The sequence below is a fragment of the Lepus europaeus genome, chromosome 9 (assembly GCF_033115175.1).
Source record: "Lepus europaeus isolate LE1 chromosome 9, mLepTim1.pri, whole genome shotgun sequence".
Lineage (NCBI taxonomy): Eukaryota > Metazoa > Chordata > Mammalia > Lagomorpha > Leporidae > Lepus > Lepus europaeus.
This window is the reverse complement of record NC_084835.1, coordinates 14,153,099-14,179,702: the sequence shown is the minus strand read 5'-3', so window position 1 is coordinate 14,179,702 and position 26,604 is coordinate 14,153,099. Positions and strand designations below refer to the sequence as shown.

Genomic DNA, 26,604 nt, shown 5'->3' with positions numbered 1-26,604 from the left:
GTGTTGGCATTCCAGACGCATTCCAGAATACTGCTTGGCATTTTCAGGTATTCTACAGCTGCCTGGGGAGCCACGTGACTACTCCCTCTTCCTTCTCCAGGTAAGGGGAGAAGCCCCAGGACGATGGCAGCTTGCTCAGGCTCACAGCGGGCCACTTCCTGGTAGGGAGAGCTAGTTGTAGCGCTCAGCCCTCAGATGCTCAGACCGCCGCCCAGCCCCTCAGGCCTGGAGTTTCCCCTGAGCCTTTCCTCTGGTACCAGCCAGTTACAGGCACCTGTGGTCAGCTCCCATTCTCGACCACCTTGCTCGTGGTTCCTGAAGGCTTCGTGCCAGTAGGAGTAGCATTGCCGGGGAAATGAGCTTTCAAAAACACCAATTCCTTATTTCACCCTGTAGTTCGAATGACTCAAACCCATGTGCTGATGCCATAGTGTGTTAGGGAAAAAGCCACTCAGGACTTGGAGGTGGACTTGGGCTCATGATCCCCCTGTCTCTGACTAGCTGTGCTCCTGGAGGGGATGAGAATTAAATGCCACCAGGGACTGGGAGAGTACTTGGACACACGGAGCTCCATCGCGGGGCAGATGGTGAGCGAGGAGTATGATTCTTCCACGCAAGTGCCGAAGCGTCCACTCCAGCCCACAGTGCTGCCTTTCCGTGAGCCTGCTGTGTGTGGAGGCAGAGGCGCTGGCCGCAGGGTCCCATCAGAGGCTCTTGTGGCGTGGGTGTCCCTGCCCAGTTCTGTTGGGGTTTCCTTTAATCTTCTGAACAGTCTTGTGAGGGGCAGAGGGTGACTTTCGAGAAAGGGGGTGGAACTTGGCTGAGTTAAGAATATCATTTAAGGTCACCCTACCAGTTAAGGGCAGGACTAGGTTCAGCCTCAGGGCTGCTGGCTCCAGGGTAGTTAGCTGAGCCCTTGTCTTAAATGTAACTGAAGGGAGGGCACTGGGCCTGTGCTCCAACAGGGATTCCCTCGTCTCCATCAGGTGGATGCGGGGCCAGGATGTATGCATGCATCCTCACTCTCTCTACCTCAGGCTCTAGAACAGGGACGTGCCCAGTGTACCTGCAAGGCAGCAGCGGTTCTGGCCCTCCCAGACTGTGCAGCTCAGGGTAGCAGCTCCTCAGCCAGGCTCCATCCGCTCAAACCTCAGCTCCTCTGAGTAGCTGTGAGTGTCTGAGCAGCCCTCAGCCCCTGTGTGTGTCTGTCTCCTCATCTATAATGTGGGATCATGCTAATCCTGCCTCGTTCAGCGGTGTTGTAAGGATCAAAGGAACTCGGCTGTGGGAAGCACGGAAAACAGTACTTGGCAGATAGTAAGCATTCAATAAACGGTAGTGATTATCATCTGCAAGATCGTTACAGTAATTTCCCACCTCGAAGGGTTGTTGCGAAAATTAAAACGCGGCCTATGTGAATGAGCTGGCAGATCATAGCACTCTCCCTCCATCACTGCTGCTCTTCTCACTGTGAGTGCTGTTGTGAGCAGAGATGTCAGTCGCCCTCTCCTCGCAGCACCAGCCCAGCACTCGCGCTGCCGGCTAACGTGGGCTTTGTTCTCTCCCGCTAGGCCAGGGAGCTGGAGAGCAGAGAGGCAGAGCTCAGACGCCGCGACACCTTCTACAAGGAGCAGCTGGGGCACCTGGAGAGGAAGGTAAGGCCCCTGCTCGGCTGCCTTCCTGGGGGCCAGGCCCTAAAGGCAGAATACGCCACGGCTGGGGGCTAGAGAGGGTGCCTGTCGCCCAGTGGCCAGCCACCCTGTGGACACGCCCGCCAGCATTCCCCATCCAACACCACAAGCCCAGCCTTTCAACAAGTTGCATTCACAGAGATAATTGGCTTTTAATTGGCCCGTTTTGTGTTGAATGCGGCTGCCTCTGCTGTAGTTCAATTTTAGAAAAAAACACCACTTTCACCACAGGGCGGTGCTGAGAACCAGTATACCTTTTTCACTTTAGTTAAGCTGCACTGGATAAAAATAATAATAACGTGAGGTCTTGCTATACAAATACATTAAAGTTGTATTATTGATTTTCTCCTGGGAGTTGGGAAGATCAAAGTGCACTCCTGCTACACACTCCCTGCATTCCCTGCTTTTCTGAGGATAAGCCTTCGAAACGAATAAGATTTAAAGACACATCATCATGCCTTAAAAAAATGTACACTGATTCTTGAAAATTCATTTGGTAACTTACTTTTTTTTTTTTTTTTTTTGGTTTAATTTGTTGATCATGACAGATTTCTCAAAGAAACAGCTTAAAATGTGGGAGGGGATGGTTGGGAGGGTAAGAAAAAATGATTCTCCCTCATGCCTGAGACAGTGCGCCAAGCAACCTGAACCATCAGCTCATTGCAGGCGAATCTTCGCGAATCATTTGTCACGGTTTGGAGCTTTGAAATTGACAGTTTGCTTGAGGGGCTTGATTTCCAGGGGGGTTTTCTCCCGTGGCGCACCACAGTGGAGCCTGGCAGAGGCATGGATTTCTGCACCTCCAGGCAGTGGGGACCAGAGGAAAGTTCTCCCTGCTCTGTGGTCACCCACCTATCCGCCTCGGCAGGGCTTTTAGGGGGTGGCTAGGATTGGCATATAGTGACCATGAAGCGCTGGTGGTGACATCCCACCAGGAACGAGCGACAGTGCACCTCGGAGCCACTCAGAGTGGCCCTTGATAAACAAATGTTCCAGGAACAGCCACCCGCACAGGTTTGCCTGTAGCTCGAAATGACAAGGATTGTGATTTGAAATCCTGGAAAAGGGTTAAAAAAAAAAAAAAACAGCCATAGCTCTAATTATCACAATTGTCCATATGTTCATAGGCAGAGATTTTTTTGTTATGTGTGCAATTCTTTGGTCTCCTGCTGTGCGCCTCTCGTGTTTTTCTTCCTGGGTTTGGCTGCTACGAGTATGTGTACATGTGTATGTGTACATGTGTATGTGTACATGTGTATGTGTACATGTGTATGTTTGGGGTGGAAGGGAAATAGCCCCACAGCATTTTTCTTCCTCCCAAATCTATTTCCCCCTGGTCACTCCTCTCTCCTCTCTGCTTTCCTTCTTCTTCAAACCAGTTCTCTGCATTGCTCAAGGAGAGGAAATTCTCCTGGCCGAGCCCCTTTTCTCCTCTGTTCTCCCCGTCTCATCATCAAGTGAGGTCCAAACTCCTTATACATGCAGAAGCAGGGTTGTGCTTTTAACATAAGGTTTTGCTACCTGGTTGTGGACGGTTATTAAATGCTTCCAGAAGGAAGTGTAAAAACATGATCTCTCTGAGTCTTAAACACAGCATTTTGCTGGTGGTAATACAAAGAGCAAATCACCTCCAACGTCCCCAGAAATGGTGATTGGTGCCGGAGATAGAGGGGATTAAAGAGGAGCTGGAGAAAGAGGGAGAAAAAGAAGCAGAATAATAAGGCTTAATTGTATTAGTTTTGAAAAAGGTTTTCGATCTTTTCTGTGGATAATTTTATTCCAGTAATGGCTGGGAAGATGGAAAACACAGTGCCCGACAATCTTTTTATCAGCTGTTGCTTTTATACAATTCTGCTTGCACTGGGAGGATCCTCTCAGACCTTGACATTTCCAGCGTCTATACACATGACTCCAGGCCCTTCCGATCTTCGTGCTCCTCTCCTTTTTCTCCCCTTCTAGTTCTACTTCCTTTTAAGTTTAGAAAGAGGTGGTGACAACCTGTCCAGGGGAGGTTGGAACAGCTGCTGCATCATCCTTGAGCACCCAGCACAGCTCAGGGTATGTCCAAGCTGGGACAGGAGCAGGACCTGGGCCCCGGAGAGGGGCCTCCGGCTGGACTCCGGCTGCTGTTGCACCTGTAGGATGTGGGCCTGGGGCACTGGCTGGGCCTCCCACTACCACTGTGTCAGCAGGGAGGGAAAGTGTGCACAGGACCTGGGCCCTGGAGAGGGGCCTCTGGCTGGACTCCGGCTGCTCTCGCACCTGTAGGATGTGGGCCTGGGGCGCTGGCTGGGCCTCCCCCACACACACTATGTCAGCAGGGAGGGAAAGTGTGCACAGGACCTGGGCCCTGGAGAGGGGCCTCTGGCTGGACTCTGGCTGCTCTCGCACCTGTAGGATGTGGGCCTGGGGCGCTGGCTGGGCCTCCCTCTCCCACTGTGTCAGCAGGGAGGGAAAGTGTACACAGGACCTGCACTTGTTTTCAAGGAGGAGACTTCCTGACCCTTTTGTGCTGCAGTATTTCTTCCCAAAATGATTATTCTTGAGTGTGCAAATCAGTTTTTATAGGCCTCCCCTACTTTATAATCTTTCTGAGTAGTCGTTCTTCACAGCCACACGGCACGATTCGAGCGAGGAGGATTTCTTCTGTTTGATCATGGAGAGCAGCGAACTGCTGAGGCCCCTGGGGGCCATGTAAAGGTCCCAGGGGGCCTGAGCTAGAACCCTGGGCGTGGTGCTCACAGATGGCAGCAGTGCTGTTTTGCTGACTGAAGATGGTGACCAGAGTCCAGTGTGCCTGCCTCCCCTCCCTGACAGCTCTGTGTCCCCATCCTGTGCCGTCACTCTGCCCCCTTACATTTTGATTTCTTCATCTGTAATCTGGAGACGCTAATGCTTTATGCAGGGAGTTAATGGGAGGATTAAAGGGGTGCCAGTGTGTGCTTGGTGCCTCAAGGGTGCTGGCTGCATTCCCCAGTGCATGGTGGTATTGGGAATTCTGTTTCATGTCACGGTGCTCCATGTGTGCTGGGGTGAATTTATCATCAAAGGTGCCACAACCCCATCCCCTGCTCTCTGGGCTGGGGAAGCCTCATCTCTGGGCTTTATCCAGCTTTTCTCTGATGCCAGCCAAGGTTCCCTGTTGGTCATGCACCATGCAGCAGGCCAAGGACTGTGTGCTGCTCACAACCAGGTATTTCTTGTGGGCCTGACAGTGCTGGAGAACAGGCTGCCTTCCCATTGGGTGTGGTGACCACATGAACCAGGATGGTGAAGCCCTTGACCGCCTCTTCTGTCTGAGTATGGCTGTTGAACCTCTTGCCTTTGTAACTCCTCTCCCACTGGATACCCAGGGCCTTTGCTCAGCTGCCACTTTGTCATTTCCTGTGGGAAGCAACAGAACCAGGATGGAGGTCCATTCACACCAGGGCTAGATTCAGCTGTGCTGTGGCTGTGGGCGATTTCTGCCTTTGCACAGCCAGCACATTTTCATGTGTCCTGGCAGAAACCTCTGTGCTGAGTGACTCTGAAATACTCGTGACAGCCTATGGAGCTGGCCCTTCTGCCTGGCCAAGACCCTGTCTTCTGCACTCAGCCATGGGGCTGGGAAGGGTGGCAGCAATAAGTGGGTTTTGGAGTCTGGCAGACCTGTCTAGTTCTGCCTCAAAAGTATAACGGCCTGTGGTTCTGAGCAGGTTGTTTCCATTCTTTAGCCTTAGTTTCCTTATCTTTGAAATGTGCCTTGTAAGACTAAGCTGCTAGTTATTTGGGAGACAGGTGGCAATTTGTAGACAGCAGCCATCCCCTTCCTCTGATAAATGCAGAGCCGTTCATTAACTCCACGTTGATTTCAGTCTGCTAAATGTTGGACACATCAGTGGGTCAGGCAATGGTGGTTTGGGAGGGAAAGAAGGATCAAGTTCTGTAATCAGAGGACCTCCCAGCCTGTCTCACTTTTGCAAACTTAGCAGTCTCAAAGTAAAGAAGGTGTTTTTAGGGCTCACCTCAAAGTTTGAACCAGGGAGAAAGGGAGAAAGTAGTTAATGTGTCTGCTCTTGGATTTTGGTTTTTCCCCCACAATATCTCAGTCTCTCTTCCTGCCCCTCTCGGATTCCCGCATTTTTCCTTGCACTTCCTCTGTGAGCAGTGTGCCTGTTCTCCCCATTTTTCTCTATGCTTCTACTTGGGGTTACTTAAGGGAAGACCACATTTGGATCCCGACATCCCTGCACAGTGGTCTCACTGACAGCACTCAACAAACACTGCATGTTCCCGGCACAGCGGTTTCTTCTTTGTCCCTTGGTGTATCAGCACGTTTAGAAAAACAGAAGCTACACCAGTGTTTAGAGTAGGAGGTGTTAACTATGGGATTCACTTGACAAGAGAAGGGCTTCCATTGGTCAGCAAGCGCATGCATCCTTGTCGCTTTATAACCACAGTGTGATACCATTGCACACTTGGTAGAGTGGCCAGAGTGGTAAAGGTGGACAATACCAAGTGCTGGCAAGGATGCAGGTCCATCCAGACTCTCAGACACGGCTGATGGAGACATTAGGTGGCGTAGTCACTGTGGAAAACGGTCCTCTGGTGTTCATTAAAGCTGAACCGCATGTCCCCTATGGCCCAACAGTTCTGGATCCAGTAACAGTGTGTCCTTAGGTTCTCCAGAAGAGATGCTGCAGGGTGTTCTTTGCAGCATCTTTCATGGCGCCCCCAAGCTGTGAACAACAAATAGGTGACTCTCACAGCAGTAGCAGCGGTGGAACACTGGACAGGAATGACAATGAACAATCTATGGCTGCGTGCAAAGATGCTGCTGGCCCCACAAAGGTACTCTAAAGCAAGAGGCCAGACATAGAACAGTACCTGCAAATTGTATGGCTTTATTTCCAAAGAGTTTGAAAAAGCAGCAGAACAAATCTATGACATCAGCAGGTGAGCCAGTAGTTACCCTGTGGGGAGCAGTGTCTGGAGTGGGACAGGTGGGCAAAGGTTCCTTTTCCTGACCCAGGCATGAGTTACAGGTGTGTTTGGTTGGTGAGAATTCATCTGGCTGGTACTTAGTGTCTGTACTTGACGGTGTGTGACTTCAACAAAAAGTGGGGTGCAGCTGAGGTAGGCAGGCCAGCAAGAGGTGCCCAGTGACTTCTGCCACCCCTCCGGCATCTCCTTGCTGGCCTGTGGGGCTCTCCTTGGGGCCATCTTATAAAGCGCATGGAAATCACAGGCCCTGAATTAGCTGCTCCAGCCCCGACTGGGCCTTTAATACGTATTTTTTTTCTTTTCCTCCTTGCTGTGACTCAAGGGCAGATAAGCAGGGAAGCGTTAAGTATCCTACCCAAAGATAGACAGCCAGACTGTGGCAGGCCTGGCCGCAAATCTGAGATCTTGGTGTGCCTGGCGCTCTAGGATCTGGCTTCCTCCGAGTTCCTGTAATCCTGAGCACCTCCACTTCTGACTGCTGCTCTTCCTGACGGTCCTCACTCTGGAAGAGCTGCTGGAACAGTGTGTAAGGTTCCGGGAGGAAAGGGGTCTGGGCCCAGGACTGGGGCTGGGCAGGAGAACCAGCAGCACGCCCACAGTGTACTCCCCTGGGGCCCAGAGCCTTTGGTGTGTTCCCGCCCTTGCCAGCCGTCCTGTGCTCGTTAGCATCTGTGCCATCTCCCCTTCCTGACTGCGAAGATCTGTGAGCGCCGAGTCTTCTCTAGTCTGATTCATCAGGGGTGATTCATCACCAAGGGCTAGCGATGCAGTGTCTGGCGTAGAATAGGTGCTCAGTAAATGTTTGCAAGAATAAAAGGAAGGAAAGCGTGTGTCCGCAGGCAGGAAGCCATGACGCAGTTGGGGTTCCAAGAGAGGAAGGAGGGGGCTTTTGCTGAGAAGGCTTCTTGGTGGCAGATGCGTTTGGAGAAGGAGCAGGACGTAAGGGCAGCATGCTGCATGGGTCACGGGGAAGCTGGGGCTGCTGGATGGACAGCTCGGCTCCAGCTGAGATGCTCCCTGTGAAGGGAGGCAGTGCAGTGGGCGGTGCAGCTGTGAAAATAGGCTGTCGTGAGATTGTCAGGGCCTGGCCGCCTGACTGACAAGCCTGGACTTCATAAGGCTGCTGAGGGGAGTCTTGAAGGGCCGTGAGCAGGAGCAAGATTTGAGCTGCAGGGCCCAGAAGAATAGCAGTGCTATTAGAGAGAGAGAGAGAGAGAGAGAGAGAGAGAGAGAGAGAGAGTGAGCGCAATTCAAGTGAGCCCCTACCCTTGGGGAAGGTCACAGGTTTAATTCTGGACTTGCACATAGGAGGTGGAGATGACCGGCAGACGAGAAGTGTCAGACAGTCCTCCAAGGTGATAGGCACTCTGGTTTTGTGAGTGTATGCTGTGTGCCTGGCCCTTTTACACAAGTTCTCCCTAATCCTTGCGGCGACCCTGCAAGGTAGATATTACACATGTTTTACAAGCGAAAAAAGCGGGAATCAGGCTGCACAGGCTGCCAGGAGCCATGCAGCTGAGAGATGCAGTCAGATCTGTGGAGCTCCAAAGGGCACCGTGCACCACACCACGCTGCCTCCCCTTCAGCTCAGGAAGAAAAGCTCCAAGAGGACTGTGGTCAGAGACAAGGCGGACCAGGAAGGGGCCTCTTTCGCTGTGCCGGGGACATGTGAGCTCTGTTGATGGAGCGTTTCTCGGATTGCAGTGGAGACCGAAGCTGGAGTGTGTATGGTCAGGGGAGCAGTGATGGAGGGAGGTGGAGGAAACAAGTGTAGGCTGTTCTTTCAGATGTTTCACTAAACGGGGGACCTTGGTAGTGGGAGAGGGAGCAGCATGATTATGGTGACAGGAGGAGGATTCATACCACGTCTCTGAGAGGGGAGCCAGTGGAAGGCCAGGCCCACAGGTGGGGAGGGGTGTGATGAGAGGACAGCCTTTACCCGGGAAGGGTTCTTGGAAGAGCCGCCCTCTGGAGGGCTGGGGCGGTGGGCCTGGAGATTTGCACTTCCACACACATAGTGAATGAGTGATGTCTTGTTGCAAGAACCACGAGCTCCCAGCTCTTGACCATGGCCAGTGGGCACTTGTACTGAGTAAGGGAGGCCTGCTATGTCAGACCCAGAATTGTCACTAGAGATTCAGAGTGGGGCTAGCTGTTGAGGTGAGACTGGGAGGCAGCAAGGGGCCCCCTTGTGAGGCCTACAGAGAGAAGCTGCCAGAGCTGGGCACGAGGGACAGGTCCGGGTGACCTGCAAACAAAACAGCAGGAAATCAACTGGGGAGGGAGCCTACCTCCAGATTGTTGTGGGGATTATTTATTTATTTATTCATTCACTTATTCATTTCTACCTGCTGAGTGACCTGGCCTGAGTTCAGAGGAGGACTTGAATAATTCTGAATCGAGAAATTCTTCACCAGGTTGAGCTACAGAAGGATGCCATCAGTCACCCCACTGGTATCCCTTTTCTGTAAGGGAACCACCATAGAAATGAGCGTTTTGTATGTTCTCAACAGAATGTTGAATGTAATAAATGGAACTGCATACTGCATAGAGATTGATGGCTGCCTTCCTTAGCAAGATGGGATTTTATACCCGTCCTGGCAGGATCCAGGTTCTCTGATAAAGATGATCAATGAGAGGGGAAGAGATAAAGAAATTCAGAACCATTGACCAATCCAGTTCTTTTCACAGATAAGCAAACAGGTCCAAGGTGGTCACATGGTTTGAGAATCAGTTGGTGCAGTGATGAGCGTGGAGAGACCTAAACTTGAATGGCAGCTTCTCCGTGCGCTGGCTGTAGAGGGATGGACAAGTCACTCAAGCCCTGAGCCTAGCGGTTCCACACGTTTACAGGGAGGATGGGAGGACACTGTAAGTGCATTTTCAGTTTGCATAGTAAATGACCTGACGTAGAGCCTAGCCTGTTGTCACACATCTGCTATGGTGTAAATATGGTTTGTCCCCCTGAAACATGCGGGGTTTAATTCCCAGAGCCACGTGTCAATGGTGTTAAGAGCATGGGAGCCTGATCTAACTTGTGTTGAGAGGACAGGCCTTTGGGAAGTGACTGGTTTAGCTGAGGCCATGAGGATGGAGGTCCACGATTGAGTCCTGGTGACTTTTAGAAGAAGAGGGCAGAGACCAGACCCCAGACGTAGACAGGCCTGACCCCGGCTCTGACCGTGCGGTGCCTGTGCTGCCTCGGGACTCTGCCAGCAGGAAGGCATCCCCAGAACTGAGTCGATGCCAGCACCATTCCCGTGAACCCCCAAAACTGAGACAAATAAACCTCTTCTTTTTTTAAACAAGTTAGGCTGCCTCAGGTATCTTACTATCTTTGTGTATGATGGTAACTGCAGTTACTGTTACCAACCAAATTAACAGTGTAACTGCTGTTGCTCCCATCCCTCCCGAGTCACACAACCGGGAATACTGTAGCCAGGATGCTGAATCCTTGCATCCTTATCCAGTGTATTCCAGTACCCACCCACCCCCGCCTGCCATTGTGCAAGGAGAGCACTTAGGATCACAGGCTCTGGAATTAGATGCTTTTAATTCTTGGCTTCCCAGTTTATATACCAACACCATTTTAATCTCAACCAAGTTATTTACTCCTTCCTGAACTTTCTTTATGTGTATGAAATATCTACCTCTTTGGATCACTCATTATGGGGGGAAAATGAGATAATTCACAGTAGGTATTGTTTCAGTACTAGCTCTCAATGGGTGCTCAATAAAAGATGGTGATCTCCAACCCCACTTCTACCCCACCTCCACCATGACCGCCTCTCCATCTCCACCTTCACCTCTTCCACCTCCACCATGACCTCCTCCACCTCCACCAAGGCCACCTTCTCCACCTCTACCTCCTCCACCTCCACCATGACCACCTCCCTCTCCACCTTCACCTCCTCCACCTCCACCATGACCACCTCCCTCTCCACCTTCACCTCCTCCACCTCCACCATGACCACCTCCCTCTCCACCTTCACCTCCTCCTCCACCATGACCACCTTCATCTCCGCATTCACCTCCTCCACCTCCACCATGACCACCTTTATCTCCACCTTCACCTCCTCTACCTCCACCATGGCCACCTTCATCTTCACCTTCACCTCCTCCACCTCCACCATGACGCCTCCTCCACCTCCACCATGGCCACCTCCTCCACTTCCACCATGGCCACCTCCTCCACCTCCACCATGACCACCTTCATCTCCACCTTCACCTCCTCCACCTCCACCATGGCGCCTCCTCCACCTCCACCATGGCCACCTCCTCCACTTCCACCATGGCCACCTCCTCCACCTCCACCATGACCACCTTCATCTCCACCTTCACCTCCTCCACCTCCACCATGGCGCCTCCTCCACCTCCACCATGGCCACCACCACCATGACCACCTCCTCCACCTCCACCTTCAGCTCCTCCACCTCCACCATGACCACCTTCATCTCCACCTTCACCTCTTCCACCTCTGTCATGGCGCCTCCTCCACCTCCACCATGGCCACCTCCTCCACCTCCACCTTCACCTCCTCCACCTCCACCATGACCTCCTCCATCTCCATCTCCACCTCCACCTCCTCCATCTCCACCTTCACCTCCTCCACCTCCACCATGACCACCTCCACCATGACCACCTCCTCCACCTTTGCTGCCTCTGTTACTCCACCAACCCCGGCACCCTGACCTCCTCCGACTCCTCCATTTCCATCCCCTCCACATCTGCCGTTCCGCCTCTGCCACTGCTGCCTTCCTTTGCTCTGAGTCCTCCAGCGACTTTATCTCCATCCTTCTCTCCCAGCATCACCACCATCTCCATCACTACCGTAATCTCCCTCTCGGTAACCTCCACCATCATATTCCCCTGTACAACCTCCTCCACCTCCACCCTACCATCTACGCCACCAACACCCACTGCCTCTGCTTCCACCAGCTCCGCCTCCACCTCCACCACCACTTTCGAAGCTTCTGCCCCCATCACGGTCACTATGCCTGCTGCTTCCAATGCCGTCGCCACTGCCATCATCACCTCCACGTCGGCTGTCTGCATTGCTTCTGGAATATTTGCTAGAGAGCTGCTTCTGGACCTTACAGTCTCAGCTCATACTTCGCAGAAATCTTCTCATTGATCTCACAGTAACCTTTGAGGTGAGGGGAGCAGAAAGTGCAACCTCTGTTGCATACTTGGAGAGGCTGTGACCCTCCTGGGCTGTGCGGCTTTTCTGGGTAGCTGTCTGAGCCAAGGGCCCTGCTGCACCTGCTGCTTGTCTATTTTCTGCTAGGTTTCAGTACCCAAGTTGTGTCAGTCAGGTTTCACAACAGTGGAGGTTTTCACAAATGAAAATGAGGGTACTGAGGTTAACAGATGGTCCACAGTTTCGCAGCTATTAACCTTAGACCCAAGATTTAATCAGGTCTTCTGGAATCTACTTCTGTATAATAGGAATAATCATAGTTCCAATCTCCTAGCTAGTTTTGAGAGTTAAACGAGTTATGACAGTATTGCTAACAGACTGTATACCTCTCTGTCTCCAAATCACTTGCCTTCTTTGACCGTCACAATGACCTGGTAAGCCAGATGATGATGATAACGACTGACCTCACTTGAGTCCTTGCCGTGAAAGTGCCCAGTGTATTACGCATGTGTCATGTCTACTAACTTGTTACAGTGTCAGACAAACTTATGACACCCCCATTTTACAGATAAAGCAAGCAAGCTTGGAAATCTTCAGCAGTTGTCACATGTATCATTTGGGATTACAGCGAGCAGGGAGAATCTGCTGTTCCTAGGCTCTGGTAGGCTTTATTCCGGAAATCCATTATTCACCAGTTGACCACACTGGGCCAACAGCTCTAGATTGCTTGAATCTGTGTTAAAACAGTCTACAAAGGAATTTACTCTCAGTAGAATAACACACTAGTACAATGAGCCCCTCTCTCCCTGTCCCCCAGATGTAACAGTTTTGTCACAGTTGCTGGTTGCTCTTGCTTTCTGACTTTTTTTCTTTGCTTGAGTACTTTAAAGCAAATCCCACTGACCGTAGCATTTTCCCATCTATGCACTTCAATATACATCTCTGGAAAGTGTAGACATTTTCTTACATAACTATAATGTCGCTATCTTGCCTCAGAGAATTGACATTGATTTCTCTGATTTCCACAAAAGCTTCTTCGCCCAGTATTTTTGTTTGTTTGTGGTATAATTCAGGATCCATCAGCTGCTGCGTAGCCCCTGGTTCTTAGCCATTAAGTCTTTTGTCACCAAGAACAGACCCCAGCCTGTCTTTCACGCCAACGACGTCTTACAAAATCTCTAAGTTCTTATTTCCTTTTTTTTCCTCCCTCATTGCATTGAACTTGGTCCGGAGAAGTGAAGGTAAATGCTGCAGAGAAAGCCAAATTTATACCCTGTTAGAAGAGGGGACGCTGCAGTGCGAGGCCAAGGGCTAACCTCGTGGTTAAGTGGACGCTCGTTGCTGCTGAGTTGTGGCTCGGGCCTCGCCAAGCGCGGGCTCACTCCGTATCCGCTCCCGCAGTGGTTTCTGCGCCAGGCCTGCAGCAGCTGCATTCGTATGCAGCATTTCCTGCTCCAGGGTTATTGTGTGTTGGTTTTGTCCCCCCAGCACATTACGTCTGCTAAATAGGTACTTAGGGGCTGAAGAGCCGGAAGTGCTTGTCCACCACGTGTGCAGGCTCCCACCCATCCCTGCTGAAAAAGGCTCAGTTGAACAAACAGCTTTAATTAAACAGGTGCTTTAGGGCCTTTCACTTGCCTTCCTTTCTCACTCTCCCCTTCCCAGCCTCTAGCAGCTTGATCTGACCAGGTGAATCCTCTTGGCTTGTGGAGGTGATGGGATGTTGCGAAGGGCAAGGGCAACCCGACAGCAGCCTTGGCTTCTACCCGGGCTAATGTGCCCCACTCACCGGTGCCCGAGTCCTGCACAGGCTGTTGAGCTCATGCCTCCTAGGCTGCCTCCTTACACAGTGGTGGCCGCTGGCTGGTCCGTGACTCAAACTGAAGCCCCGGCTCTGCACTGATGTCCTTCTCACTGACTGCCTGTGATGTGGCATCCACTTGCTGCAGGAAGACTCTTGTAGAGTCCATCCGTGCGTGCCTCAGCGGCTTCCCACCACATTCAGGAGAGAGCCAGAGGGTGCTGTGGTCTAGGCCTGCCTCTAGTTGCAGGCCCTTCACCAGTCACCCCTGGGGTGCTTTTCCCCTGACAGGAGGGTCTCCTGGCAAGTACTGCCTGTCCTGGAAGCTCTTCCTGGCTGTCCATCTCCTGTCGCCCCTGTTCATAATCCAACTCATGGTTTTGTCTCTGGAGTCCAGCTCAGTGTCTGGTAGACACTAACGAGCATATGACAGCTCTGCAGTTGGGACAGTCTGCAGCATAGACCAGCCAGTAGCAGAGTCAGGGCTGAGGTGGGTAGAGGTGCTTCTCTGCGTGTAACCGAGTGTTGCTGGGTGCCAGCAGGGGAGCCAGGCTCTCCCAGCCCTAGAACCTCTGCCTGTGTACTTGGTGTCGTAGCAGTTACCCAACCATTTGCTTGCAGCTCATCCAGCTCTGGAGCAGCACTGTTTTTTTTTTTGTTTTGTTTTGTTTTTTTTTGTTTTTTTTTTTGTTTGTTTGTTTTTTTACCTTGCTTACACTTATTTCCTTAAGTAATACATGTTTACAATGGGGAAAAAATACTCAGAAAATTCAGATAAGCCCAAAGAATAAGATGAACTGGCCAAATCAGCCCACCCCTGAGAGATGTAACCGTTGTTAACCTCTTGATGTATACATGCCCAGGTTGGCTTCTATTTTGCTGATATTTATAATTTTATATTGTTTGCAAAAATGGGATTGCCACCATACACGCTGTTGGCTCATCTTTTAACAACTCCACCTATTGTGAACCTTCTTCCCACATCAAATCTCTCTCTAAACTTTGTTACTTGTGTGCTACTGCTGCTGCTTATGCATGTGCCATAGTTTCCCAGTTCCTATCACTGCACTGTTTAGTTGCTTTAGGCCTTTCCTGTGACAAAGAAAAAAAAAGTTATTCTGACTCTATAGCTTCCTGCACTTATTTTCTCAGGAAGAATATATTTGAAATGACAGTTACCGGGCACTTCTGATTCCGTGTGTCTATGGGCCGTGGGGTTTTCCATTACCACGTTGCCAGGTGGTTTGGGCTGCGGAAGCTCACGCCTCACCAGTGGTATATGACAGTGCCCGTCTCCCGCACTTTCATCAACATTGGGTATTTTCCTTTTCCCTTTTTAAATCAATGACAAAATGCATGTTTGCAAAAACGTCAAAGCACTGTGAAGGCGTGCGGAATGTGAATCTGCATCCCCGGAAGCCACCGCTGGTGTGTTTTTCTGGACATTTTCTCTGTGAGTAGTGACCTTCTTTGTGTAAATAACACCCACATGGTTTGTGTTTTACAAATAGGGTCTTGGTGTACTCTTTTGTAAGGTGCCTTCGTAACTCATACATAGCAGTGCATTTTGGACGCTTTGCTTAGCGCGTCTCCTCGCACACCCGCCTGTCTTGCCCCTTTTGGTGACAACGTGACGGGAACCGCCTTCATTCATTCCGTTGTTTTCCTATTGGTGGACTTTTAAGGTTACTTTCAATCTTTCACTATTAATTTTTCTTCAAAAATATAAACCAGCGAAAAGTTTTAGCATTCCTTGCCCTGCACCTGAACCCTCACGGCATATTATCCTCCCTAAAAAGTTTGCATTTGAAATTTTTTTTAATGTGATTGAGCATCTTTTCATTAGTGTTTTGACCCCCTGTGTTTCTGTCTTTGAGAATTGCCTCATCATATCATTTCCCCATTTTCTTACTAGGCACTTGGCCTTTTTACATGATTTATAGGACTTCTGTAGGGATATTAACTGCTAATTATTATGTTTATTATAAACCCGTTTTTCTGGTCTGCTAATTTTAACTTTACAGACATTGTGTTTTGGCACTTAGAGCTTTAACATGTGTGTATTTTATGATAGATTTAAATGTTCCCTCTTCCATTTTCATTTGTTTTGAAATTTGTCAATTTTATGAGCAAAAATTGGCATTTTGAATTTGTATCTACTTATCACTAATAAGATGGTCATATTCACTGCTTTGGAAATCCTGTTTCATCCTTTGTGACCGCTGTAGGAATCTCGGGTTTGAAGGGACTCCACCTGATGCAGCATGTTTTCCTGTCGTCTGCCCTGCCGGAGCCATTTAGCCATTGCCTGGAAACATGCATATTGGAAAAAGTGGATTCACACCTGAGTTTGACTCCTTAACTCTTGCTAATTGTAAGACTAGGTAAATTAGTTAACTTTTCTGAGCCTAGATTTCTCATTCTTAAGGGAATAATAAAAACTCCCTCCCTGGATTGTTGCTGGTGTTAAATGAGATAATTAATATGTGAACATACTTATTAGGATGTATGTAGATATGCAATCATTTTCCTTCCTCTTCCTCCCAGGGTAGTTCATTCCATTAGTGGACAATTACGGTTGTTCTTTATGTTGAATTAAACTGTCTTGCTGTATGTAATTATGACCCGTTGCTTCTACTCTCAGCCTACAGAGTAACAGCTGTTGCCACAGAGCCACACAGAACACGCCTGCTGCTTCAGCTACATGGCATGTCAGAGGGTTGAAGGCTAACTCTTTGCTTTCTCGTCCCCTAAGCCATCATCCCCTGTTCTTTCAGATGTCCCTCATAGGACGTAATCCTTTGGGTTTTGTCCCTGTCCTTCACGGGGCTGGGGATCGGAGGGGTTGGTGGAGCTGGGCTGTGGCCTCCTCCCCGAGGAGGTTTGGCAGCTTCTCCCCTCTCAGTCTTGATTCCCACGGACTGTTGTGTGCGCTGCCGGGAAGCCCCTTTCTCCTGTCTAGCCGCTAGCACAGGGCCTGCTCCAGGTCCCTGCTAATTTCCAGTTCAGGGGAAGGGACAGAGACAAAGGTGGGGAAGGGGCCTGCTGACCCGTTCCGCCTCAGTCCGGGCCACGCAGGCTGCCGGTAGCAGCGCTTCCGGTTCTCAGCCCTGAGACCACAGGGTTCTGTCAGGGATCCACATCCAGCTCATCAGTCTGGAGTTTGCAGAAACCTGTCTCCTCTCCCTTTTGCTAAATTAGACATTGTCTTGTCTTGGGCATCTTCCCATTTGCTCTGAATTCCCGGGAGTGTCCATCTCTGCTGAGTGAAGCTGAGCGGAGCTGTAATTCGTCTGGATCAGATGTGAATCCGCTCAGTGCGAGCGCATATCCTCTCCCCATCTCCTCCGGACTGCGTTTCAATTCCCGCCTATCAGCGTTGGATTCGCCCCTTTCAGCCTGAAGATGATTCTCCTTGATAGAAAATAGGACTTTAGTAGTTTTTCCTCTCCCTCATCTGTTAACTTAACACCTTTCACCCCAATATGGGCCTATCCCTTCTTGTTCCAGTCGTTCCTAATCCAAATTTAAAAGCTGCCTTATTTTTTATTTTTTATTTTTTTGTCTTTAGCATTTTCCAAAAGGCTCAGCTTTCCTGGGCCCCTGCTCTCCTGACGCTGTTCTTGCTGCCCTGGGCTACTCCTTAATGCTGCAGGTTGGTCTGTGCCCTCCTGGCCTCTTTGAGACATGGGTGCTTCTGGGAAAACTCTTTCCACAGCCCTACAGAGCCTCTGAGGTCAGGATTCCCAGGGCTATCCTGGAAGCACACGGTAGAAATCACCTCTGTCTTCAAACGGCATCCCCTTCTCCCCTCCCAGCAAGATCTGATGTGCCCCTCCCGGGGGCCATGCACTCCACCCCACCCCAACCCCATGAGTGGTGAGTAAGGAGACGTCTGATGTTTAGGCACCTAGGGAATGTGGCAGCCTGTAAGTCCCTTTCCCCTTACTCAGATAGTCATGGTGTCTCTTAGGCATCTGAGCTGAAGCACTCCTCTCTCAGGTCCTCTCTGACATGGCGGTGGTCAGGGGACATTTGGCCACACCTGGAGACATTTTGGCTGCCATGGATGGGAGGAGGTTGCTCTTGACTTCTCTTGGGAAGACCAGAGATGTCACTCTCCACCCTACAGGGCGCAGGACAGTCCCTCAAACAAGGAATTATCTGGCACAAGTCAGTTGTGCTGAGGCAAAGAGACCCTGTTGGAGAGCAGCTCCTGTGTGCCTCGTTAACCCCTGAGCCGCTTGTTGAAAACTACAAAGTTCTTCTGGGGAGTTCTGGTCCACCTTGGGGCCCAAGAATCAGCCTTGGAACAAGCACACAGGGGCGAAATGTGCACAGGTGGCTCACAGACTGTGTTTGAAGAGCACTGTTTTTGAGTCTTCGGTAAGAGCTGGGAATTCTCTGAGACCTGTCTTCCTGCTCTGAGGGTTCCCAGCACTCCCAGGCTTAGGCTCTTGCTGCCCTGAGCTGCCTGGGAAGCTGAGGTCGGAGCTTGCTTCCTCCCCGGGGCCAGGTGGGGGTCCAGGACCTTGTTTATTTAGGAAGCCCAGCTGCTCATTGCAACTGTTAGAACCAGGGCGCCAAGGAGCCGTTCCTCAGGTGGGTCACAGTTGAGACCTCCCAGCAGCCTCTTCCCCTGGGCCCTGCACAGTGCCCAAGGCAGGGACTCTGGATTTCCCGCCGTTCTCCACCTCGCTTCCTCCCTCTCGTGATCGACAGCAAGTTGTGCTTTTGCATGTTGCAGAGTCTCAGGACAGGCTTTTGTTTTCCTTGTTTTGGTTGTGGTCCTTGTCCTTCTACAGTCAGAACTAGGGGCAGTCCACAATCCCAGGACAGCTGTCACTGCTGCTTGCTTGGGCGCAGCTGGTCATCGGCGTCCGCAGTTCCATGGACGCTCTGTGTATTTCCAGTCTCCATTTTCCATCATTTGAACATCGCCACTGCTGGACGTTAGAGGATGCAAAGCATTTTAGCGCATTCAAGGAGTAAATGGAGGCTGCGTGAACCCTGTCTTCCTCTCCAGTTGAGAAATGGCGTGGGAGCTGGGAAAGACCGCGGGACAATTTGCCCTTCCTGGGTTGCCTGATGAGACCTGGTGATTGCTCAAGTGCATTCAGTGTAAGGTTTGTCTTTTTTTACGTCTCTGCTCTTGAAGCTCTCTCCCTGCTTGGCTTCATTTGTTCGTTCTCTCAAGCCCATTATTCATTGCATGCTTCACAGAGAGCGGCAGTGGTCTTGGCAGTATGAGAGCTGAGGGGGGAGACTTCATTGTCTGAGGTCAGGAATACCCCAAGTGCCTTTAGTTTCCTGTCTTCCCCTGCAGCTGCTGGTTTAGGGCTGTGCAATGCCAGTTTGGCTAAGGGTTGGTTCAGGTTGGTTAGCCAAAGGGGCCTAATCTACAGAGCTGGAGCTGGCTGGACCGCCGTGATAAGACCTCTGGTTGTCCATGTTGTTCCTGTGGCCTCCGCAGTCCTGCCAGGTCTAAGCACTGCGTGGGTCGCGTGGCTTCTCCCCAAAGTCTGTGGCCTTGCCATCCTCTTAGACCATTTTGCCAGCGCGTTACCCATGGCTGTCATTTGTTGAGTGCCTAAGGGCCAGGCACTTCTCCAGGGGCGGTATCTCCAGTCACACACAGGTCTTCTAAGTAGATGCAGGGGCTCCCATTGTACAAATGGGACCTGGGGGCCTGGAGAAGTCTGTGTGGCCTGCGTAAGACCACACAGCCTGACAAGCGATAGAAGTGAGCTTTCAACCCAGGACTGGCTGGTTTCAGAATCTTTATTCTTACCTCCCACTGTGGGAGCTGTGATTTATCTTTGTAAAGGACCTGAAGATTTGCCTTCAGAAATGCAAATGGTCCCAGCCTGGTAGAGTCAGGTTCATTACTCTGCTTGTTCCAGACCCCTGGCCAGATCCTGTGGCCTCCAGACAGTCTGCTCCTGTGTCCCTTAGCAAGTTCTTGTCCCAAGAGCTCGCAGCTCCTGAGGACTGTCCCTTTTCTCCTGGCAGCCTGAGGAATTTAGCTCTTCTGTTTGCATTATCGCTCGCTGTTGGTATAACACTAAGTACTTAAAAAGTGTTTACCTACAGCTCTGTTCCTGCTCTCAGGATCAATTAAAGTGTTCACAGTGAAGTCCGACTTGAAAGGAGCCTGAGGAATAAGAATGGAGCTGTTGGTTTGAGAGGGAAAACGTCCCAGAGTCAAGGGTCAGGAGCGTGTGCCAGTGGATGATTCCCATCTGGTGGTCTGTCTGTCCTGGTCTGGACACCGCCACTCCCGTCTGTCTGTCTGCTCATCGTGTCCTGCAGCCCTGTCTCACACTCACCCACTAACAGCTGCTTCTGCTCTGGGGTGTGCTTGGTGTTCCTCCAGGCCTCTCTCTTCCTTCTGAGGCCTGTCTGAAACGTATTTCCTCACCCTGTCCTGGTCACAGTCTACAGATCCTTTATGCCACAGCCCAGTCATTACCTCCTCCAGAAGGCCTCTTCAATCCAACTGGAGAGCTCTTTGTCTCCTAGCCTCTGTGTTAGCTCCTCATCCAGGGATTGATCTGTCTCTTGCCCTGTTCTGAACTCCAGATCAGGAAGTGATTCTTGTTTATCACAGCACTAGATACCAGAATCCAAAGCTGGGAAAAAAGGGGAGGACACTCTGTGGAGAAGCACCTTCCTTCCCAGTGTAGAGCCCGGCAAGCCTGCTGGGCTGTGGGCTGCCCCACAGGGTGTGGTCCCCACAGGCCGTGCCCCGGGTGGGGGGTAGCTGCCTCCTGATGAGCAGCTGCGGAGGTCCATCACTCGCTGTCTGAGGATGTCAAGGGAGCTGTAGACAGCGGTGTGTGCAGCCTTCAGCTGGGTACAGACATACTGCACTTGCACAGGGACATGGTGGCACCTGAAAGCTACAGGAGAGCCTTCCCCTTGTTGGAGGAGAGGGCTTGATAAAAGTGGGTTCAAATTTCATAGTAGTTTAGTTAAAGATCTCCAGGGCTTCTGGTGAGGGTTCTTGATAACATCCTGTTTCATGCAATTTTAATGAAACCAAAATCAGTTTAGAAGTGTTTCACTATTCTTAGAATCATCCAATCCCAGATATTAGCTAGCCTTAAACCCGGGGAGGTTAAGCTACCTATCCAAGTTACAGCATGCATGAAAAAGCCTCTAAAAAAACAATGTAACTTTTTTTTAAAGTGGTTTGAAATATCAGAAATTCATTCACTGTCGCAAATTTTCCCAAAGGAATCTTCCCATGAAAACCTGAAGGCAAGTGCTTCCTGCTGTCTTCCAGGAGGAACATGGGTTGTTTTGTTGTCTCTTGTTAAAATGGTCAGTCTCAGAAAACATTTAAAATTATTTATTTATGTATTGTATTAGAAAGAGAGAGAATCAACCCCCCTCTGTGTGCCCCTGCTGGCTCACTCCCCAAATGCCCGCAGCAGCCACGCCACGGTGGAAGCCTGGGGACTGAGTTTGTGTCTCCCAGATGGAGGCAGGGACATCGCCCGCTGCTACCCGTGGCATTAGCATGAAGCTGGCATCAGGAGCAGAGCCAAGACCTGAACCCAGGTGCTCTGATAGGGGATGCAGTCTTGCCAAGCAGCATCTTTTTTTTTTTTTTGACAGGTAGAGTTGTAGACAGTGAGAGAGAGACAGAGAGAAAGGTCTTCCTTCCATTGGTTCACTCTCCAAATGGCCGCTACGGCCGGAGCTACACTGATCCAAAGCCAGGAGCCAGGTGTTTCCTCCTGGTCTCCCATGTAGGTGTAGGGGCCCAAGTACTTGGGCAATCCTCTGCTGCCCTCCTGGCCACAGCAGAGAGCTGAATGGAAGAGGAGCAACCGGGACCAGAACCTGCTGTCCATATGGGATGCCGGTGCTGCAGGCGAAGGATTAACCAAATGAGCCACTGCGCTGGCCCCGCCAAGCAGCATCTTAACTGCTGGATCAAATCCCCCCAGCAAATATTTTTGATGTTTTGATACCATCTAATGATAACACTAGCTTTTGGTAAAATAAATAGAATATGTGGTAGATGTGCTAATTTGCTGGTGATTGTTGAATATTACCCAGTGACTCTGCCTATCCTAAAATAAGGGCTAATACTTATGGGATCCTTACTGTGTGCCAAATACGTGCTGAGCACTTTGTAAGTATTGGCTTGTGTAGCTGCTACTTTGTACGTGTTCAAGAAATGTTAGTTATATGAACAAGTGAGCAAGGGAGCTCACTGCAGAATCCCACTTGCTCACCAAGTTTCCACCAACCCCCAGTGTCCAGAAGCAAACGTCACAGGTGTGTAGCAGGGAGGGTGCTTGGAAAGGGACCTGGTGTGTTCGAATGATACAAAAGCAGCAGTGAGGTATTTGGGAGAAGTGTTGGTGTGAAGGTTGTTTGAGTCGAACGAGAAGAAACAGAGCCAGTTGCCAAAACTCGGAGGCTGTTTGCTATACGTGGGAACTGTGTACGAGGTAACATATCAGCCTGCCAGAACTGTGACAGTGTTGTGCTGTCATTTTTGGTATTTCTATTTTGTGATATTTTTTAAAGTGTGGTTAAATATAATTGTTAACATTTTATGTTTTGTCAGCAGTGTTTTATTAAAAATATCTCACTTCCCTCACGAGCATGTGATTTAAAAACATAGGCAGCACTTTTAAATGCAGTGTTATTATATGCTGTGACCACTTCTCCCTCATTGGACTGGGATGCCCTTCACTGGAAAATGGGTTTTATGTCCCAGAAACTCATTTTATAGCCGAGTCTAATAGAATACATTTATTCCATTAAGCTAAACAGACCTTTTGTTTCTTTTAGACTGACTCTCACATATGTTAATGATTGAAGGAAGAATAAGAATTATGAGAGAAGTCTGAAAAAGAAAACTGTGTCAATAAAATTTAAAGAGGGAAAGCAGCCAAATGGCTCAACAGATTGAGGAAAGTGCACAGAATGGAGGGAATGGGCTTAAATGTAATCAGAGAGGCGTCGGAAGGAGTTTTGATGCAAGAGAGACTCAGATAATGAAGATTCCAAGTCGCTGGCCTTTGAATTATCAACTGCTGGGATTCTGAGGCCAAAACAGGCCTCTGCTAAAATAAGGAGAAGAAAGACTACAGGGAACTTGAAAAAGTTCATGGAAATGGAGTTAAAATATAACTTTGTTTTGGTGTAAACGTTTTTGAAATCACGAAATTTTTTCATAATATGTGTTTTCCTTGAACTTTTTGAAGCCCCCCTAATATGCATGGATGTCACAATTTGTTTGTCCCCGAACAGCTTTATCTTTTATTTCCATTTTCCATGAGCAGTGTCAAGACCCTTGTACAGACGTGCGTTGATTAACAACAGATGCACCCTGAGAAGTGCGTCATTAGGCCGTTCTGTCACTGTGTGGACATCATGCGTGTACTCACGTGCTGTGACACCACTGAGTGGTGTAACCCACGGGACCACCGCTGTACGTGCTGCCGTCCTTGACTAGAAAGTCGTATGCAGTGCATGACTGTACCAGATAGCTACCACGGCCACACAGGAGACGTTTAAGTGAACTTCTGGTCTGAGCAAGACAGCTGGACTCGTCTCCCCCTGCTCTTCCCACTAAGCACAACCCTGGGCCCTGGAAAGACTCGAGAGGCACCTGACGCAGAGCTCTGAAGGCAGGAAGAGGAAGGCAGCCTGGCTGGAAACTGAAGGGCAGGTGCAACACTGCAGCACAGGTGTCTCATGGCTCTGTTACCCAAACCTGGTGTCCCCACCCCAGGGTATCGACAGCCCACCCAGACTCACTGCTCTCCCAGAAATGTTAGGTGGCTCCAGCTGCACCAGCAGGGGAATCCATTGGGGGCCTCGCTGACAGTAGGTGGCCCCGCGGAGGTACTCTTCCTCCCTGGGAGACAAAGATTCCTTTTCCCTCCCTTGAGGCTCAACAGTGACCTGGCCTCGTGTGACCCCAGGTGGCTAGGAAGCACTGACCTGGGAAGTGTTCTTTGTCCTTTGGACCAGAGGATTCTTCCTCCTCTTGGACACAGCAGTGGCCTGCTGGTACCAGCAGGGAAACTTCCTGGCGCATCAGATTGCCTCAGACTGGCCAGTCTTCCAGCCACTGTAGATGCGCTCTCTCGGTCTCACTCCCTCTCTCTAATAAATAGATAAAGATGTGAAGAGCCATTTCCACACACCCCACCTCCCTGAAAAAAAAAAAAAAAAAAAAGGAACACAAATTCATGTAATTTGAAAACAGGAAAACAGCAGAGAATACTAATGAAACAAAAAGCTCATTCATGGAAAAAAATTTGCCAAAATCAATGAACTAGTCAGAGTGACAAAGAGAGAGAGAGAGGACACAAATCACCAGTATCAGACATGAAACAGGCTTTGTTATTGTAGATTCCACAGACATTAAAAGATAATAAGGTAATGCTATCAGTAATTTTATGCTCCTAAATTTGACAACATAGAAGAAATGGACCAGTTTCTTAAAAATACACAATACTAAAACTCAACCAAGAGGAAATGGATAACCTAAACAGTCCTGTAACCACTAAAGAAATTTACTTCATGATTTTAAAATGCCAGAAAAAGAAAAACCCAGTCTACATGGTTTCTGTGGAAAATTCTATCAAACTTTTAAAGAAGAATTAAAACAAGGTTTACACAATCTCTCCCAGACAATGAAGCCTGAAGGAACACTTCCTAAACTCATTTTATGAGGCCAGCGTTACCCTGATATCAGAACCAGACAAATACCAGTGAAATGGTAGGCCAGTTTCTCTTCTGAACTTAGACACAGAAGTCCTGACCAAACATGCAAACCAAATCCAACAATATATGAAATGATTACAGATCATATGTATATATACCAGGTATGTGTATGTATATATAGAGTAGGACTTATTCCAGGTATGCAAAGCTGGTTCAGCATTTGAAATTCAATTAGTGGGCCAGCGCCGTGGCTCAACAGGCTAATCCTCCGCCTTGTGGCGCTGGCACACTGGGTTCTAGTCCTGGTCGGGGCGCCGGATTCTGTCCCGGTTGCCCCTCTTCCAGGCCAGCTCTCTGCTGTGGCCTGGGAGTGCAGTGGAGGATGGCCCAAGTGCTTGGGCCGTGCACCCCATGGGAGACCAGGAGAAGCACCTGGCTCCTGCCTTCGGATCAGCGCGGTGCGCCGGCCGCGGTGCACCAGCCACGGCGGCCATTGGAGGGTGAACCATTGGAAAAAGGAAGACTTTTCTCTCTGTCTCTCTCTCTCACTGTCCACTCTGCCTGTCAAAAAAAAAAAAAAGAAATTCAATTAGTGTAATCTGTCATATCAATAAAGCTAAAGAAAAAGATCATTTGATCATATTAATTAATACATAAAAAGCATTTGATGAAAATAAACACCCATTCCTGACTTTATCTTAACCATTAAATTAGGAGTAAAACTACAGTTATCTCAAAACATTTAATTTAAACATAGATTAGGTAACTTTTGGGCATAATTTTCTGTACATCCTCCATGGAGTGTATTATAAGGAAGAAAGGAAATCTGGAACATCACTTAGTTGATTTGTTTTCAGCAGTAGAATTTGTATGATCCAGCAAATGAGTGTGGATGTCACTGGGAGAAGAGAGGTGCAAGTTTGGAATGGAGGAGGAAGAAGCAGAGCTCAGTGGTATTGGTTTAGAATTAGAGGAGCTGATTTGAACTTGGAAGTTTGAGAAATATATTTTCCTAGTTCTGCTCACTGAAAGAACACCAAAAATGAAGACACTTCAGCAAGAATGAGCACTTCGTTTACATGGATATTGGTTTCTAAATGATCAGTCCCACCTAAGTGGAAGAAACCAGTGCTCCTTGAAAACCGGTTCCAAGGGTGTAGCAGGAAATAGACAAGGTGAGCCTGGGATGTCTCCTTTATTATAAACAAGTGAGGCCTTTTCAAGAACCAGCCGGGGTGAGTGACTGCAGAGGGCCATGGAGCCAGCCTGGAAGAGCACTCGCTGGAAGCCCGCTTGGGAACACCTGGTTTGAGCAACAAAATGAATAAGGAGAGAAATGGATTGTAACACACTGATTTTTTTAAAGGAAAGAATCAAGTTTGTCCAGATATAAAAATGTGTAGAAATAAAATAAGGTTAAACAAAACTATTTACAAAAGAATGGCAGTTAATTCTAGAATGACCCACAGTCACTGTTTTGTCACTGTAATAGTAAATTCAGACAAAAATTATTAATTGTTCTAAAACTATTAGAAGAAAGACTGTTGAGAAAGAAGATGATCACACGTTACCCATTGGATTATTTATTAGTTATAGAGGAGGAAAGGATATGGTTGATGTTTGTTTATCTATTTGTGCATAACTATTTCCAAACACAGTGGCCTCAAGCGTTGGATTACAGTGTGGGTGCTGTGAGTCAGAAGTACAGGCAGGGCACAGCAGGAACAGCCTGCCTCTGCTTCCCAGTGTCCTAGGCCTCCTCTAGGAAGACTTGATGGCTCGGGGCTAGAATCTCCTGGAACTGTCTTTATCACATGTCTGGAAGTTGGTGCCAGCCGCCAATTGGGACCTTAGTAGGGCTGTTGGCCAGAATACCTACTGTGGTCTTTTGGTGTGGGCTCTCTTAGGCTTCTGCCTAGCATGGCAGTGGGGTCTAAGAGCAGGATATGAAAGAGCAAGATAGAAGTAGGTGACATTTTATGCTTTAACCAGAAGCCATGTAATATCACTCTTGCCATATGCCATTGATTGAAGAACTCACAAAGTTCTACCCAAGGTCTGGGGGAGGGGCTATGGGTGTCACCAGAGTTGGAGGAGTGTCCTGTCACATTAGAATCAGAGCATTGTGGGTCAGGTGGCATTGCTGTGACCACACTTGGAAATATCTGTATGGGATCTTTATAATGGAGAAGTCTCAGAGTCGCCACCGTGATTCTGTAGTAGCAATCGTGGGACACACTGAGAAGAGCACTATAAGATTACCTTCATCAATTTTCTACCAAAAATTG

At 49.4% G+C, this 26,604-nt stretch overlaps 1 protein-coding gene across 2 annotated transcripts in view; it reads left to right on the top strand.

Moving 5' to 3' along the window:
• CHCHD6 (coiled-coil-helix-coiled-coil-helix domain containing 6) overlaps window positions 1-26,604 on the top strand; it is a 248,095-nt gene that overhangs the window by 128,762 nt on the left and 92,729 nt on the right. The window contains exon 5 of one of the 2 annotated variants that reach the window (XM_062200096.1): window positions 1,572-1,655. The exons of the other annotated variant lie outside the window; for it this stretch is intronic. Within the exon in view, the coding sequence (XP_062056080.1) occupies window positions 1,572-1,655 (84 nt within the window). The remainder of the gene's footprint in view (window positions 1-1,571; window positions 1,656-26,604) is intronic. 2 annotated transcript variants of the gene reach the window in all.